This window comes from Anabas testudineus, chromosome 5 (genome assembly GCF_900324465.2).
Source record: "Anabas testudineus chromosome 5, fAnaTes1.2, whole genome shotgun sequence".
In the NCBI taxonomy this organism is placed as follows: domain Eukaryota; kingdom Metazoa; phylum Chordata; class Actinopteri; order Anabantiformes; family Anabantidae; genus Anabas; species Anabas testudineus.
In genome coordinates this window covers 25,099,116-25,118,289 of record NC_046614.1, presented here as the reverse complement: position 1 = coordinate 25,118,289, position 19,174 = coordinate 25,099,116, and the positions used below count along the sequence as shown (strand labels likewise).

At 40.6% G+C, this 19,174-nt stretch overlaps 1 protein-coding gene across 1 annotated transcript in view; it reads left to right on the top strand.

Moving 5' to 3' along the window:
- The window catches only part of mmp24 (matrix metallopeptidase 24), a 48,765-nt gene extending 30,331 nt beyond the window's left edge, over positions 1 to 18,434 (top strand). Inside the window, exons 7-10 of the mRNA XM_026349151.1 lie at positions 1,214 to 1,428; positions 6,002 to 6,140; positions 8,695 to 8,961; positions 10,123 to 18,434. Of these exons, the coding sequence (XP_026204936.1) occupies positions 1,214 to 1,428; positions 6,002 to 6,140; positions 8,695 to 8,961; positions 10,123 to 10,484 (983 nt within the window). The 3' untranslated portion in view covers positions 10,485 to 18,434. The remainder of the gene's footprint in view (positions 1 to 1,213; positions 1,429 to 6,001; positions 6,141 to 8,694; positions 8,962 to 10,122) is intronic.
- The last annotated feature ends 740 nt before the right edge of the window (positions 18,435 to 19,174 follow it).

Below are 19,174 nucleotides of genomic sequence, written 5' to 3'. Positions count from 1 at the left end.
TCAGGTGGTGTCAGGATGAATTTCAGGTTTCCTACCAAACGTTCCTCAGAGTGAAGCAGATGTGTGGATGAATAACAAAACATGTTGGAGTCCAGTTGACTCAACTTCCAGATAATAAACCGAGTCCAAAACTGTTTGAATCTGTGAAACTCTGAGGAACAGTTGACACTCGCTCGAGACTCGAGGCATAAAAACGTGTCACGGTGAAATCGCCACATTAGGTTTTAATTATTTATCGTAAATCCCGGAGCTGCTGTTCACTGGCCGACAGCGGAGCAGTGTGCTGCTTGAACATGTACGAATATGAAGCAGGATGAGATGCTGTGCTGAACCATCTCTGCCTGAAAAGAACATTTAAAGAAAAACAACTAAATATGTGACTTTGAATCTTTTCCTTTGTGTTTGCACCAGGGACATGTTGTTCCATTTCAGAGGAAAGAACATGCATCACATTTCAGTAAACTCTGTCATTGAACAAAGCGCAGCGAAGGCCTGTCAGCAGCAGACACACGTCCTGATGCTCTGTCGGTCTACCCTGGAATAATCACGACAGCTTCTGTTGTAATGTAGCGTAACGTTTATTTGTGACACAAAGACGCAGGAAAAACACACAAAACTCTCAGAAATAAGAAGCTGAAAGAAATTTTTTTTCTATCCAGAGCTTCGTTTCTAATATGAGATATATTTACTCTCTCTTAAGTTTGCTTTGTTCCACCGTCTGGTTTCCTATAGTCTCATCTTTTATTCCTTTGGAATAAAAGATGATATCTGGTGAGGACTCGTCCTGTTTGTCTCACTGCTCTGTGTCTGCAGCACCTTTTTTACCTTTTGAAATGAGACTGCTGATGCAAAGGTGCTGGATATGGTTCTGAATTTACGTTATAAAAGTGCAGATTTGAAGGTTAAAGCTGTAAATATCAGATGGTAAACTGCCTTTTACATTTAGTTTGAATGTTTTTTGTTTTCAGTCAGATTTCTGCTTCCTGCAGTTGGAACATGAATGAATCATGAAACAAAATGTTCTTTTTTTTCTTGTGATCTTCATGATGATGTCTCAGAGGATCTTACGTAAAAACTGTTTACGCAACTAAAGTCAATGACTCAGTGACTCATGTTGTTGTGGATCTTTGTCTTCCTGTAGTCCAAACAATACTGTATTACAAATCAATCACACATAGCCATGATTCATCCTGTTGTTGATGTTTCTCACCAGGTATCCCCACAGCCATGCTGGAACCCACCAGGCCGCTGCCCACCTTACCTTCTCGGCGAACACACTCCACCTCCGAGCGCAAGCATGACCGCCACTCCCGTCCGGCACGGCCACCTGCTGACCGGCCTGCGCTGCCTGGGAACGGCAAACCCAACATCTGTGACGGCAACTTCAACACTGTGGCCTTCTTCAGACGGGAGATGTTTGTCTTCAAGGTGAGCGGAGATCAGGGTCGAAACGCACACAGTGTTCCTTCTGAAGGACATTTCATAGACCTGTCTGTCTGTGTGGGAAAACAGAGATTTATGGTAAAATATGCTTCTTTTCAATCTGTGCAATGCAAATATGTGTAGGCCTGCAGAGCCTCTTGTATTTAGTTACATAACAGGTGCAAGATTCGAGACTTGAATCTGAGTCAGACTCCAAAAGACGGAAGCCTGAAAACTTTCTGCGTGCAGCATCATATCACAGAGGGAAACTGTGTTGAAAGTGATAAAAAGACTGAGAGCTGGGGAAATAGTCACTTTACCAACAGAACAGTCGACTGAACGACAACAGTTGAATGTTCTTGACACACCCAGTAGCCGCAGTGAAGAAGAAGCAGGTGCTGCTGGTTCAGGAGGACAGAATATCCAGTAGGAAAACAGTGGATGAAGTCAACACCGCCTGTTGTGTTAGGTTTTCAAAGATTCCAGGTTGTGTGTTTGTGCTGAAGCTGAACAACAAGTTATTGTGATGCAGACACACTTGTGCGCCCTTACTGAGAACAGGATACTGCTGGATCTAATTAATGGGTGTTAGCTCCTTCAGAGGGTGAGTCATGCAGCCGTGGGTTGCTATATAGAGCACGGTGACACTGAGGGATTTAGATAATGCTTAATTGCACATTAAGTGGGAAGGATGCAGGACCTAAGCAGCTGTGAGTGAGGTTCGGTCGCTCGATAGCTCAGAAGGCGCCAACACACGGGTTCGATTCCCACCGGTGCTGCCGTGCTCAAAATGTGCGCTCTAATAGTAGCATGAGGCTCTTCAGATGAAAGCATCAGCGCAGCGGCATATGGTCCTATCTGGCGCTATGATCATTAGCACCAGGCATATGCCTCCAGTGTAGTTAGAAACAGACTAACGCAGCACTATTAGTAGCATCATGCCAACACACACAGCAGGAGTTTACATGATGAGGAGTTTACATGATGAGGAGTTTACATGATGAGGAGTTTACATGATGATGGGTTTGAGTTTGAGGATCATAAAGGTATGAATGACACTCAGAATAAATGGTCTGTGATTGAAGTACTGTATTTTACATGCACACTGAAAGCGTAATTTATGACCGACTAGAACAATACTGAGCTGTTTCTGCAAAGTGGCGACATTCAAAGCTCTTTTCATGCCAACAGCTTTAGTTTGATATAGAATAAAACATTTCAAGTTTAGAAAAATCTTCCAGAACAGAACCAAAGAATGAAAACAATAAAAATAATAAGTGAAGTAAAGACTAAAACACTGTCTTTAAAACTGCAGCCGTGTTGAACAGATTCAAATACAGATACGAGCTGAGCCCTGAGGTACGGCCGCGTGTGGCCGCAGCTCATGTGGCTTTCTGAATGAACACAGTTAGGAGAAGGCGTCCATCAAATCTACCAGCTGAGAAGTGTTGATGGAGGAGTGACCTATAAAATACTGCGTTCAGACTCCCAGTGTTTTTTTTATCCATCTAATTTCATCAGTGTTTCATCACTACATCAGTGTGAGGCTGTTTCTTTTGCCATTTTCAGAGAAAACTGTATTTTGAGCCACGTTTGCATGTATGAGTGTGGGAGACTTACACACCGGGAACCTGCACAGGAGAGAAAGGAGAAATCCATTTTGATGTCTCTGATCTTTAAACTGAATGTAAGAAAAGGTCACAGACCCGTCTAGCTCTCTGTCTGTCCGCCTGTCTGTCTGTCTTTCAGCTCTGTACCAACTGAATGAGAAAAGAGAAAGAGACACTTTCTAATTTCAGTCCAGGCGACGAGACAAAGGACGTGACTTAAACAGCTTAATCCATTTGGTGTCATCATTGTGCTCCACTGCACTAGTAAACGATGAACAAACATTTCAGATGTTTCTGTAACTTATATGTTGATGCTGAGCAAAGTTATCATGTTAAATATATAACAGTATACTTCCAGTGGGAGGTGTCCAGGTGGAGGCATCCTGATAAGATGCTCCATTGTCTACATATCAATACAGAGTCCTTTCCTAAAACCTAAATGATCATACAACCTCTGTAAAGTCTCGTTTGCATTATATTTAATGAGTAATTGACTTATTCAATCATAATAAAAAGACACAACACCAGCATTTTAACTCAACTAACACAAACTAACTGGATCATTATATCAGAATATTGTCAAACTGGGAGGAAGGAGCAGCTGCTACAGTTGCAGGCTCCTCCATGAGATATTTTAGGCTCAGGTGTGTACTGTATATACATTTTATGTGCATCAGCTCTTTCAAACTGGGTCATTACCTTCTCAGCAGCATTCTGCCCTGTAGCATGGTACTAGGTGAATGTTAGTGGCCGAGGTTGAGGTGTAAGAAGTTGTGACAATATATTTCCGAAATCTAGGTCTAAGTCATGACGTGGCACAGATCGTTTCCCACCTGACATTGCTAATTGTTAAGTGTCCAGTGAGGCGGATTTTCTAAATTACTAATTTCAGTGGGAAAAAAAATTCTTAAATTAGAGAGAGAGTGATTTAAAGTTTAAAGTCATTAGATCTTCTACCAAATTAACACTTCAGTGTAAAAATACAATACGTTGGAAAGTGTTACATCATTGTCTAGAAGTTAAAGTGTTCATGATGCACTAAGACTCCTTTTCATTCAGTGAATAATATTTAATGTTTTTATCTCGGTTGAAGTGGATTAAAAGGAAAACAGAAAAGTAAAATACCTCAAATCCACAGCACTGGAGTAAATGATCTATCTAACTGAGACACTAAGAAGATTCGTGATCCGTTTGAGATGTTTACACAGTTCACAAATCGACGACTTATGAAAATCACAGTTCTACATCCTGCACATTATTTAAGTTGAATAAATAGTGACGAGTGTGCAGCTTTACCTTCTTTAATGTCTGCCTGTGAACCAGTGCAGCACAAACTACTGTACGTTGTAATAAGCTGGACTATTGGCTGAGAAAGAAACTGGAGCTTTTCAGTAACTTGAAAATGCATCATCATCATCATTGATCAGAAAAAACGAGGCCGTCTTTCTTTTCCCTTTAACTGTAAAACGGGGGCATATTAGGACGTATAGAGCAGAGAGAGCCAGTGGGCGTTTGAAAGGAGACACTCATTATGAGATGTTTCCTTGGTGAGAAACACTCGTGGTTTCTCTTGTTGGATGTGAAACATTGATTTTCTTTTTTTCTGTTGGGTTCAGACAGAAAAATGTTTGTGGCAAACGGAGGATGTTGGATCGTTTGAGGTGAAATGCGTGCGTGTCAGTGAGTGTCCTCACAGAGATAGACGTACAAACGTGGGTGAGTGAGTTTGTGGTATTCAGTGGGGACCGTGCTCGACGGTGTCCTAGATTCACTGAAGCCAAATGATAATGAGCTAAGATTGATGCTCACCTTCTTCTTCTCCTCCTCCTCTTCCTCACCTCTTTCTTCCTGCCTCCTTTCCTTATCTTTGTCCTTGTCCATCCCCGTGTCTCGTCTCCCCTTCTCTTCGTCCAGCTGTTCATTACTTTTCCTCTTACCCATCGCTCCTCTTCTCTTATCCACAGTGTTCTGAGCTCCTTTTGAATTGTGGACATGACTTCTGGTTACTCGTTTCACTGAAGCACTATCTGTGAGGATTAGTGGTGAACTGTTGGAGTCTGTTGTGTTAGGTTATTTTAGTTGGATACGTGACTTAACCAGCATGTTTCTATCCTGAGTGCTATGGAAGGAAATGTTCTGAGCATGCGTGGTATAAAAAGTGAAAAGCATATTATAGATTATATATAACTCTGCAGTTTGTGGTGAACACACAGATTACATGAGACAGAACTGACACTTTCTTTGCTGGTGTTGTGTTCAGATCGGCTGAGACGCCCACGGCTACGTCACGGTTGATAAGAACCACAGTTATAGTTGGTTCTAGTTTTTCTACAGTTTTGGCTTTTTCCATTTTCAGATGATAAATCACTTCTTTTTCAGAGTAATGGTGTAGGAGATTATGCAGATTTCTATTATCCAGCTTTTTCAAACAGTATTTTTCAGTTTTACAAAAGAAAAGACTTCAAGGATGACGACTAAATGGATGGCATGACCGTTTCACTTCAGCACCTCCATTAAACAGCAGCTGTTCTATAGAAATAACAAAGGACTGTCTCCTGCAGAGTGGATGTGATTGTCATAAACAGGACTAACTTCATCCCAAAGCCATTCATTTTCTTACTGACATTTAATAAACTGGATTGACTGCAGATGATGGTTCACAGGTATTAACACTGGGTGATAAATGACCACTGCTTCATATAATGAAAAGGTGCTGATGCTACTGGTTGATTAAGGTCAAATTTATCATTTGTTCCATTTATGGCAAACAGCAGGAACTGAACCAGAACCATGTGTATACTCAGTGTTATAGGTCAACTCTGTCTCACACACTGGATCAAATCATTTAATAAAACTTGCAATAATAAAAGAAACACTTTCCATTTATTTGTGACTTCAGTTTAATAACACCACTGAAGTTCAGAAATATCCAGTGACACTGAATTTACTTTTACTTTGTTGTGTTGTAGGACCGGTGGTTTTGGCGTCTGAGGAACAACAAGGTGCAGGAGGGCTACCCGATGCAGATCGATCAGTTCTGGAAAGGCCTGCCACCTCGTATCGACGCTGCCTACGAGAGATCTGATGGCAAATTTGTCTTCTTCAAAGGTACGGTATTAACATGTAAACAAACCTTTTCCCTTCTTCCACTAATCACCGTCAGTGTCTCACAGTTCTGCCTGGAACTAGGCCCTTTACTCTCATGGGTCCAGACACACATACAGAAGTAGCAGTTTATAGTTTTTGTCATTTTAGTGGCATCAGTTTCAAAAGCATAAAAATCATTTACACAGTTTGTTCAGTGTCCCTGTTGTGAACGTACCTTTGTCACGTTAATTACACTCACACACCAGTGGTGGTGACCCGGGACACTGAAATACAGCATGACAGGAGCAGCCAGCTATAAGTATATAATATATAAGTTAATAATAGTTTGAGTAACTGTCAATGTGTGTGTGTCCTGCTCAAACGAAACAGGTCTTTCTATGCAGTTATAAGACAGTTTTAATTGTTCAGGGCCTAAAAGACCAAAATAACTTTATTTGTGTAGCATATTTCAAAACTATTTTCATTTCACTTGCTAAAAGATTGAAATGTATAAAAGGTTAAACTATTAAAACCCAACACAACAAACACTACAGCAAAGATAAAAGTATATAAAAAGATCAACTCGGTACAGATCTAACAGCAAGTCACACACCTACTCAGGTTAGCTAGAGGCCCAGCAACCAATAGGATTCTTCAAACTGGCCATCTGGAACAGAGGGGGACTTATTTTAGTAGAACCCCAGAATAAAAATATGTTGTGTGTAATATGACATCTATAATGAAATGATGTCCATGAACAGGTGTAGACATCCCCCTGTCTCCAAAGCTCCAAAGTGTTGACTTAGAGGAGAATTTGTCCACAATCTGGCAACCCATACGTTATTAACTGCTTATTACTGACCTATAAAGTAGTAATTCATATTAATAACTCAATAAATTACTGTACAGTACAGTTCATGTCAGCGTAGCACCGTTTGACTGAGTTGGACTTTTTCTCACCTAATCAGTCAGTTTCAAGAACTTGCAGAATCACTGAGGGACGTTCACATCTCTGTCCACCATCTGCTCCAATGTTATTAGAGTCTTTCCTGCTCTCGATATACCCCCCTCCTCCTGAAAATGTATTTAATAAAGTGTGAAATAGAGAATGGCAACACAGTGGGGAGCACCCGGCCTAAAGTAATAGAATTTCAGTCTATGAACCCTCCCTCATCCCCTGCCCGCTGACTGTGGAGTCGCTCATGTCTCCCCCTCTTTCTCTGTTTCCATCACTTTCTTACTCTTTCTCACTTTCTCTCTAACTCTCACACACACACACACACACACACACACACACACACACACACACACACATCTTCTGACAGAGTGTCCTGCTATCGCGGCTAGCCAGGAGCAGATATTAATAGCTTTGCTCTCGGCTGCCGACTTTCTAGCTCTCACACGCACACACAAGGACACACTGTGACACAGCTCAACCAGTCTTTGACCCACGTGCACATACACAAAGTTGCACTGTGATGCTTCTTGCACACATTCCAGTGTGTGTGTGTGTGTCCCACTCTAACATTGGGCGACTAAAGCTCAGTAAAACTGCACTTTCAGTAGCTTTTCCAGTTCATGGGTCTTCATTTAAAACCCTTCTATTTTTACAGTATGGGTGATGCAGGAGGTGACGTGCACGTGATTATGCTGCACAAATTCAGCACTGTTCATTAACCCTGGTGCTGTAAGGCTACAGCAGTGCTTTGGAAAGCTGAGACCTCTCGTACCAGCACGAGATGTGTCTTCATGAAACTCATTATATGAACGTGGATCTAACTTCACTGAGTTGACGTTTGGAGGCATGACTTCCTATAAATGCTCTTTAGACACTGAAGCACTGTTGGTTACTTCAACTGTTCCTCATTTCTATTAACAAATTTCATATTTCTGTGCAAAAACAACTTCAGCGTCAGTGTGAGAGAGATCAGTCGGTATCTAAAAGTCTTTTTCTATGATTGTTGACATTTTGTTAAGATACTTTTGCCACAGCTCAGCAGGGAATCACTGAATTTATCTGTAGAAATAAAAGAGTGTTTTATTTCTAGTGCTGCATATCCCTGTATTTGACTGTATCCTATTCCTGCCTAGTTAGTGGTGTTGAGCTCAGAAATATTTGAACACGATTTGAAGTCTTTGATTGTTAAATAAACCTTTTAACTAGAATGGAAAGACAGACATTACTTTTATATGTAGCTCAATTTCCTTCTATTACAAATATGTTGCCATTTTCTTTTCATAGTAGAAATTACTGTTGATATGGCTTCATAATGGATTTATCATGATCAAGGTCACAAATATCTATCTCTATCTGATATGTTCTGTTCTTCTGAAATTGGTACGCTTGAATCAGGCTGCCTTAAACATCTGGAAAGGGGAAAAGAAAATGAGGTTTTATAGAGTAGTTCTATGATTTAATCTCCTGTATTCTTCTGAAGAACTGGATATTTAACATCACAGCAGAGCAGCAGAAATCCTTTACTGTATTTTACTAGTTTAGCTTGGTCACACATTTCTGTTATGTTAGTTTTTTGATAAAATGACCTTTTTCATTGTTCCTGCTCACATCTTCTAGGTGATAAGTATTGGGTGTTTAAGGAAGTTACGGCCGAGCCCGGGTACCCTCACAGCCTGGTGGAGCTGGGAAGTTGCCTCCCCAAAGACGGCATCGACACAGCGCTGCGCTGGGAGCCGGTCGGGAAAACCTACTTCTTCAAAGGAGACCAGTACTGGCGTTACAATGAGGAGAAACGCACTGCAGACCCAGGATACCCCAAACCCATCACTGTGTGGAAGGGAATACCAGAAGCACCGCAGGGGGCCTTCATCAGCAGGGAGGGATGTGAGTGTCAAACAGGAATTCATCTGTTTACTGCCTGTGCTTTATTAAACTGTTTATTATTTATTATTATTTATTGGACATACCTTAGAAATCAATTTGTAATACTAATAATTATAATTATTTATTTGTATGGAATAACAAGCTAAAGACTAAAAATCCAACTGTCCGAGATGCTGCTCACAGGCTGTACTGCATGTGATGGTGAGTCTCCAGATGGGTTTGATGGACCAGTCCAGGTAATGAGTCAGCCAGTAAACTGGTTGTTCACTGAAGCTGCCAGACAGACACTCTTTTGATATTTCAGTAACTTTAGTCCAGTGTTTATGGTGTGGAGGCACAAAATGATGCCAGACTCACAGACTCACACACTGAAGAGGACTGCCCATCATCACTTCTGCTTGTCAAACTGAGACCTCGTGACCTTGTGGATTTCTCAGAGGGAGATCTGTGTGTGTTTCTGGTGAAGACGTATCCTCCTGTTCTTTCCTTTCTCCCTCCTCCCTCCTCCCTCACTCCCTCACTCCCTCCTGCTGTATCTCTCTTTCACACACCATCTCCCAGCTCCAGCATCTATCTCTCAGGCATTACATAATATTGCCCTTCAATAAAAACAGCTTCTGATGGGACCAAAACACTGTAGCTGCTCAAACCACCATGTCACAATAGAAATGTTATTGGCTCTAATGAGATTCTGTGCCACAGGGATAAACCAGAGCTGAGAGACAGAGCTGAGAGCACTGATGGATGTTTTTCAGTGAAGAGACAGTGTGTTGTTTCTGAAGACAAGGTTTTTTAATCTTGTGCATGTGCTGGAACTGTGTGTCTCCAGAATCTGAGCTTTGGAGGAATTTAGCAAACACAACAGAGGCTCCTGGTACTGGTCTTCTGGTATTTGTCCTCTATTCACACCATTTCATAACAATAGTTTTTGTGTGTGGCTCTAAACAAGCTTGCCCCATCCTTTACCAGTTTGCACTGCTGAACCTGTGTTTAGTGATTCTGGAGAAACTTTAGTAATGTCAGTACGTTCAGTGCTGGTACTGTAGTACATGTACTTCTGGTAGTGAAGTACTTTCTTAATCAAGTACTTGCTCTAATTTCTCTTTTCACTTTCTTTACCTTCCACCCTCCTCTCTCAAACCCTCCCCCTCTTGTCCTCAGACTACACCTACTTCTACAAGGGTAAGGAGTACTGGAAGTTCGACAACCAGAAGCTGACAGTAGAACCCGGATACCCCAAGTCCATCTTGCATGACTGGATGGGCTGTGACCAGTCCGACATTGAGCGCTCCGGTGGCAACGGTAACCGTGACCGCACACTGCCCCACGATGACGTGGACATCATGGTGACCATCAACGATGCACCGACGACAGTCAACGCCATCGCCGTGGTGATCCCTTGCATCCTGTCGCTGTGCATCCTGGTTCTGGTCTACACAATTTTTCAGTTTAAAAACAAAGGCGTGCAGCAGAACACCATGACACAGCACTACTACAAATACCCTGTTCAGGAGTGGGTATGACAGGGAACTGTCTTCTGGAGACATGAGAATTCGGAGATTGAAAAGTGTCACATTGATAACTAGCTCATGTTGGCCGGTGGCCAAGAACGCTACGAAGGACAACGGAAAGTCGATGCTGAAAGACACTAATTGGCTGGCAAGAGTTACAACAAGTGCACATTAGAAATGACCTGTGGGGCTAGAATTAGACTGACTCAGACTGGAAGTGTGTGGCACTCGTGCCTGTCTTATGACACGAGGAGGGTTACTGACTTTGTCTTTCTGCAGATGCTCAAAACAAACACAGCAAGAACAAGTCCAGAGAGATTCCACCTGGATCCAATTGGCTAAGGACACAAACGGTAGATTCTGCGTCTTACTCACCTGACTTGCCCACACGTCCTCTGGCTAATCGAAATGCAGTGTTATGGGTGATACTGAACACTGACTACTTCTTTTAGGACCTACACAGTTCTCCTACTCAGTGAAAATAAAAAGAAAGAGGAAGAGGGGTAGAAAATGCTCCTTCAAGCCAGAAATCACCTCCAAGTTTGTTCTAACAACAGCTTGTACACATGAACTACTTCAGTTATTAGATCAGATGAACTTGAATGAAAAAAAAGAAAAATGGTTAAAAATATTAAACTTGAAGATAAACTGTAGGTAGAAAGGCCATAACAAAAGACAACCGAGGGTCTCTGTGATCCCTGAATTTTCCTAATTTCATTTTTGGTTGTACAGAGATGGAACACTGTCAAAGAGGACCTTTTTCTCTCTTTTTCACCATATATGATAAAAACATCCTCATCCTCATCAAAACTCCCACAGCTAGTCACAGAAAAACAACAAAAAAAGGCAAATGTAGAGTAGTTAGTCATCTGCATATAATGCATTTGCTCACATTTAACAAGCTGCAGTCAAACAGGGCTCAGATTTATCGAACTGCTAAAAGTGGAAATTTGAACTTAAATCAGAGTTCAAAGTACAAAAGTTTCATTTGTTCTCTTACTAAAAAAGAGAACAAGTTGACAAATGTGTTTTGTAGTTTGAGCTGATTTGTATATTGTAAAAATGTCAGATTGTTCTTAAAATATCAACGATTATCTTAGGAAGGATTAACAGAAAAAATAATATGAGATATTATGGACTAATGTTTGTTAAAAACTTAAGAGTAGAGTCTTAAATGTTGGAAATATTTCAATGTTCATAACAAAAAGCATTTAAACATCTGAATTTGCTCTTTAGAGCATTTCAGTTCCAGTTCTGAGCAGTTTGATAATTATAGGTCAAGAGCAGAAATACTTAGGCTACTTCCCCATGACAGGCCTTCATTTCATTTCATTTCATTTCAGATGTTTTAGCTAGATTGTCCTTCCAGTTTAGCTTAAACAGACACTTCTCCATAAACGTCCAGCAAATATGAATCCTGGTCTCTCCATTGACCTCAGTCTCTGTTGTTGCTCTCAGCTGTGAGGTGGCAGCACTAAATGATGAGGACAGGCATTAAGTCCAAGCTAAAATAACTACATTAAATCCAATTTGACCTTTTTGACAGTGGTTGCGGAGCCACAGATCAGACGTGAATCAGACATTTATAAAAGTCCAGGTTTGTTCATGTTTGGTGAAAATCAAACATTCCTTATTTGACTTTGTGTTATGACTCTGTCTTTATGAGCACCTTTGTATTTTTGTCTTTCTGAGGAGGGAGGCTTCTCATGATGTTAGAGAGGAACGAGTGTAGAAGGAAACAGAGGAGACAGAGGGGAGATGTGGGTCTGTATTAGTATGCTGACTGAGGCGCAGCGACATCGACCAAGCTTAATGAAGTACTTCTGTTCACAAAGCTCTAATAGGGGCTACTCGCCCTCCACATCCCTCACTTTAATCCTACTGTCCTCTCTCTGTGTTTCTCACTGTCCTCTTGTAATTCTCCCCGTCCATCTGGCCTCTCGTCTCTCCTTTACCTTCTCCTCTGTCCATCTGTGCTGCTCGGCCTCTATACGTACCTCGTCTTTATTTCTGTTTTTTAGCTTCAACAAGCCTCAGTTTCTTACATCAATGTGTTTGTTTAACTTGTCCATCTTCAGTTGATATCATGTGAATCAGAACTGTTCATTTATGGTTTAATAGGAGTGCCACATGCAACACCTCACCATCATATTCAGTTTTTATTTGTACAGTGTAAGCTTATCTTAGACTTTACAGGACGGCTGTGAAACTGACAGTGCTACTACAAGTTACATTCATTTAACAATTTCAAGTACATCAACCTGCAAAATGAAACAGCTTCATGTGGAGTCCATTAGAGATCATTGAATTTTCACTTTTACGCTCTCAATTCAGGTTGATAGAAGAGGGTCCATGCTCTCATTGTGCTTTCAGAACTTGAATTGAGTATTTTTCCCAAACTTTTTAACAGCTGCCATTTGAGGATGCCAACACGAGAAGTTTCCTCTCTGATGGAAATATTTATCCAGTTGCCCCAATAAAACAAGACATGAGTTGAAGCCAACTCAAAGCTTTCCCATATCTTCTAAAGCAGCAGCACCGCAGCTCCTCATTCAGATGCACACGCTGCTCATTTAAATGTCATTAACTTCCTAATGTGACTCATAATGGTTCATTCAGAGGACATTCAGCTCCCCAGAGGGGTGTTGGAGTCCCCCATCCGTAACCTCCCACCTCCGGCTGGAAATCACTGTGATAGGGCAGTTTAGGACATTCTGACGGAGTCCGTTTGTCCAGACTGTTTGATTTTGGTGATTTTTCAGCTGCATATTTAAATAGCTGTCTTAGGGATGGGAGGAGATTATGCATCATCATCAGGATAACAGCCACGCTGTTTTATCTTCTTCCTGAATAGTTGTACAGAGTTTATAACCACATTATCTATGGACGTGCATGCACAAAGGCACATAACAATCTTATTCTTTAAATATTAACACTACTCTCCATAGCTTTCAAGTAGAATATCTGCCTCTCCACACGTCTCACTGCCTCCCTTGCCTCTTATTCTTGTTCTCCCTCACTCAGCTTTGTACCTTATTCACCAAGCTCTCTGTCCTGCAGTAATTGAAAGTGTTCTCGGCACATATCCGTGCAATTACTTGCTGCTGTCGAGAGCAATTCAGCACACGCAGCATTCAGCACAAATCGATGTCATTCAATATCCTACAGCGCTATTTTGGCTCGGTGGGAAAACGCATATTTGTTTCTTGAAGGTGTACTCCTACACAGAACAAGACATTGTACTCTTTTTTTACCTTTAAGCTTGTACACAGTTTACAGTCTCTGTCTGCTGGCGGGTGGCTATGGAAGTTTGTGGAAACATGAATGTCGATCTAAAGAAAATGACTTATTGGACCAAACTTGTTTCTCTTTGTGTTTCCTCAGCTTGTGTGTTGCTGTTTGGACAGAGTGAGCTGCTCGATGCAAGTGAAACACGAGCTTGATCAAACTTTGTGGGAGTAAAGGGAAAAGTTGCATTTCAAAGGAGGCATCCAGCATTTGATTTAAGTAAAGGCTCATATACACGAGGCAGATGACTTTCATTATCAACTGATCAATTTCTATTTAATGCGTTCATTAAATACAGTTTCTGTTGAGTCTAAAGCTGCTTGACAACTGACAGGATAAAGTCACGACTCATGACGGGACCAGGTCGTCAGAGAACACGTGTAAACTGATTAATGGGAATTAGTCTGGACGTTGACACTTATGTAGCTGTTCCTTGTTTAGAAAAGCTTGATTTTCGAGTAGTTTCTCTTGATTCCATTGTGTTAGGTTTATATTGGATGATTGTCTACTCTCTGCAGGTCAAGCCAACGACTGTATGTGTTCATTTATTTCTCACCTGAACCTTTTATTGCTGAAAAACTGTCTGTGTTCACTTCTGTGACACAGCAGGTGAAAGGAGGACAGGTGGTATTGAATACTTGGTTTGTTAGTGTGGTTGTCGACCGTGTGGCGTCTCTACTTGACGCTGATGCACTGTGTAGAGCTCCAGGCTAGGTGCAGGTTTGTCTTCGGAGTTTTTCTACGCTGTCGCTGAACAGAAGAGATGAAGGGAAGGCCGAGCTGGACAGTAGCTTCGTCTCAGCGTGTTCACCTTGAGGGGGCAAAGATGTTACCGAGCTAATGAGGGGTCTGAATCCACATGTAAAAATCATGTCTGGACTCATTTCACTAACTCCTGCGGTCACTGTTGTTCTCGGTGCTCTTTCGTAATGTGAACGACGGACGTGTAGCTGTTGTGGAGAAGGTTTATTACTCACTCCAGTGCTGTTATCAGGTACAGGAGCAGATCCTGGACTTGAGTAATGTGGAACTCATGCAGGACTTGGGGATGTTAATTCACTGTTACTTCATACATTCATTGATGTGCCACCAGAGTAGCTGCACCCTAGTTACACAAACAGAATTCAGACCTGTGACGTCTCTGCATCTCCATACATTTAGGTTTTGAATTTTTCCTTTTTCTTATTTTGTGTTGGATTAACATAAAGTTTGACATGATGCTCACTCACAATCTTTAGAAAATGTACTCAAAACTGTTTAATCCAAGTGGAGATCATGACTTGGAAATAATTATTTATTATTAACAATAATTACAGAAAACCTCATTTCAGATGCACAAACTGTCATCGAATGGCTCACTCACTGATGATGTATCTCACTATATGGCAGTTTCAGATTTGAGCTTCATTTGTTGGCACAATTTCATTTTATTACGTTTAACTGCTGATTTGATTTGATTTCAACTACAGGTAACTTTTACTTATACCAACATGTAGAAGATGCAGTTCTTACAGTGTAGAGAGGCTAAAAGAGCCTTTGTGTAACTGGTAGTTAATGTGGTGGCAAATCTTTAAATGTAAGTAAGCATTAATTAACATGTCATTAACCTATTATTGAACTCTAAACCAATCATTCTTAGTTAAATGTTATTTAAGTAAATGATTTTTCTATCTGTCCATCTCGTGATACGTCGCAAGCTGCTGAGTTGCTGCACTGATGCAAACGGGGATTAAGTGCCTTGCTTCAGGGCACTTCAGCAGTAGATGCTGATGTTGACACTCCCTCATGATGATTTCTACTTTGCTCACTCAAGCCGGCAACTTGTGGTTGTTGTTTGGCTTCTGCAGCCGCGATGTTGCTTTGACAGTGAATGACACCTGTTCTCACGTTGTCCTCATCAGGTTCCTGTTGTTCCTCATGTTAAACAGTGAGTCTGACTTCATGGATGTGATTAATCGAATCTTTACCAGAGGGATGGTAAACAGGTAGAACTTTCTTTTACATCACGTTTTACCTGGAAAAACCATGAACACACTGAAACCGTATGTTCTGCACTAAAGTGACACCACCCTGCTTTAGCAGCAAAGTCGGGGGCTGTGTAAATATTTAGTGAGATTTAGAGAAGATGCAGTTTACGCACGTACAGTGTATTTCAGCAGATGTCTGTGGAAATGGAAGAAGGCTACTTGAAGAAAACATACTGTAGTGGTTACATTATTCATATAAAGTCACATAAAGACAAAATATATGTACATGAGATTTTTAAAGTGTGCGGTGGACGCTGTCTGTCCGCCGCTCTTCTGTTGGAAACTTATTTATTCAGCTGCGTTCTGTACTTGTGACAGAGGGCAAAGGGTCCTCTGAATATTTGCCTCTTTTATGGATATTGTATGCAGACAAGGGATAAACTGACACTAGAACACACTTCATTAAATCTGGTATTTTTGGATTTGTCTGCCACCACTGTGTCTTTCTCTTCTCTCACAGTGTCACATTCCTCCTCTTGCATCCATCAAGCATTACCTTCAATTTAAAAGAGGAAGGATGGGTGCCACTGAGACAAGCAGACAAATTCAATAAACCACCGAAAAAAAGAAAAATTCCTAAGGAATGCACAGAAGTGAGAGTTTTGCTGGAGTTTGACTTCACAGTCTCCACAGAAAAGGAGCAGAGCAGCTGCTCAGTGTCAGTTTAACCCAGGTCTGGTGATGTTCTGGTGGTTTTGGACAACAGTGAGTTGCCTTTAAAGGTCGACTTAGTTATCTGATATCGCTACTCCCAAACTGAGGAGACTCCTGCCAGAGATGGTGCATCTGCAGTGACAGAGCAGACAAACAGAGCAACACAATGATGCAACTGCACGTCGTCGATTAGTTCTATTAATACGAAGGTTTCAGGAAAGCTGAGCTGCTCTGGATTCAAAGAACTGTGGTAACACTTTATTTTCAGGTTGTTTAGTAATAATTACCTGAAAATGAACAGATGTGTAAATATAAAGAGGTTCTAATCACATAACACTAATTAGAGGATGTGTACGGATCAATTAGCACAAAGTCTAAATACAGTGTAACATGAAAAACAAGATAATATAATAAAAAACAGAAAACTAAAGGTGACGTTATAACTTTAGGTAAATCTGTGTCATGGGTTTAATAAATCCAACTAATGTATTTAAATAAGTAAGACAGCACATTTGTAGAGGAGGACTGCACACGTATGTAAAACATATGGGTACAAAACCTTTTTTAGCCAAAATTTAGACAAACAAATAACTATGACTTATTACAAGTCTTAGTACTTCAGACCTTTTCACTGCTCACATCACTACTTCAGTATAATTTCCTGCTTCCAGTTCCGTGTTTACTTCCTCTGAACACTGCCGTCATTTTGCCAAAACATACGTAGATAATATAAAGGCTGTGTGTGCAGTTTTTCAGGTGGGTACTCACATCCCCACACGTGCACTGACACAGTTGTGTTTGCTCTAATCATTCTTCTCATGTCCATACCAGCCTGTCTGTGCTAAATGAAACTGTGCTCGTTCTGTGCTAAAAATATTCCAGAGCCGTGAACATGAAGCTTCAGCAACCTGAGTTAGACGAATCCAGTGGACGTCCTCCAGAGTTACAGTGTGTAAAGCACCAAACTCTGTCCCTGTGTTCACTGTGTGCCTGTTGCTGTTTCTGTTGTGATTTACTTTACACGTCAGTAAATGTTTTATTAACTCAGACTCAGAAAAGTTTACTCTTGATTACAGAAACAAAGACCTGTTTCAATGAAAAGTGAACGTAGCTGAACTCGCAGATGTAAAAGTACATGGAAGGAAACAAACTGCAGGAATAAATAAAGTCACTTTGCAACACGAACCTTCTTTCAAGTCGTCTGCAGGCTGCACGTTCACCAGTCTCTGTGTGAAAAACTCCATTTACTACTGTTCCTGGCACAGACTCATCTCTGGCAACTGTCTCTGTCCGTTTGGAGCGTAGCTCTCGTGGCTAAGTCTTCCTTTAACTTGCCTGTTGTTGCCTTTAGTTTCTAATGTTTCTTGAAAACTAATATATGTAGGTAGGTGAATGAAAACATATCAAAGGTAGTCTGAGCAGACTTATTGAAGTTATACTAAAGTTCTTTGGATAATATCACAAATACTTTTAGGGAGATTTTATCAGATATAGCTTTAAAAGAGACTCGATTCAGTTGGTTTTTCTTAAAGAAAAACGTCTTTTTTGTAAATACAGTAGGATTTTTGTTCGGTTTTGGGTTTTTTGATGAAATGGGTTGATTATAAAATTAAAATGAAAAAAATCTGGCTCATTTCTTTACATGCAAAATGATGCACCTTTTTGTTGGTAGATTTTTTTGTAGTCCTTTCCAGTCGGAAATCAAATATCAGCTCATGTAAATAGAAAGACGACAAAAGCTTTTGAGAAGTTTTGTATTTTTATTTCTCTCTCTTATTTAAGATGAACGTTATCATCCTCTGCACATATGATACAATTTTTATGACAATGCTTATATGGAATAGGCATGTTTACGTTCACAACTTGAGAATTTTATTCTATGATTCCAGTTTTATTTCTAATGAGAGGAAATTTTATTTAAAAAATGAACACGGCTGGAACAAATACATTTTTTCTATGTTTGGTTTTACTGTCTCACACCAATTATATACCAATAACACCATGTTCTGTTAACAATGAAATGTCAATAAAAGTGAAGACTTCATTGTCTCACATGACTTTTTTCATTGAGTCGATGACACAGATGCTCACGATCTTTTGTTTCCTCCTTCTACTGAGCTCTTTCCATATGTTTCTACTTATAGTAATGTCATACTGTCTTTGGAGACTTCAGTCTGACCATCAGTTCAGTGTCCGTCTACAAACACTTCAAAATCACAGTAACACTCCGTCTTCAGTAACTCGTGAACCCTTCTGACAATAATCCAATTTTTAAGTTCTCTTCAGTATCAAAGTATTTCAGTTCCACTTGTTTGTACATGCATGACGTCCCTGCTAATAGCTAAGTCAGCATACTTTGAAAGGTGTCAGTTTACCTGGATGATAACAAATGTAAGCTTAAAATCCGGTGTGGACTCCACAGCTGACGAACTGACTCAGTGGAAACTTTAAGAACTGTTGCTTCCGTCCCCCCGAAGCCCCCAGATTATATCCTAGTTCAGTTTTATCATCCAAAGTGAAGCACAGATTCCATTAATATTAACATCAGGTTCTTATGTTGCTCTCTCTGTGTTCGTTTGACATCATCATGGCTCCCTTCATTCACTAATGTGTCCAGGAGCTTGTCACTTGGCACTGATTTGCCAAACATACTAGTATTATAGAAGTATTGAACAGAACCTCTGAATGAAAGCTACTATTTATAAGAAAGTCCCATAGTCACTAACAAACCAT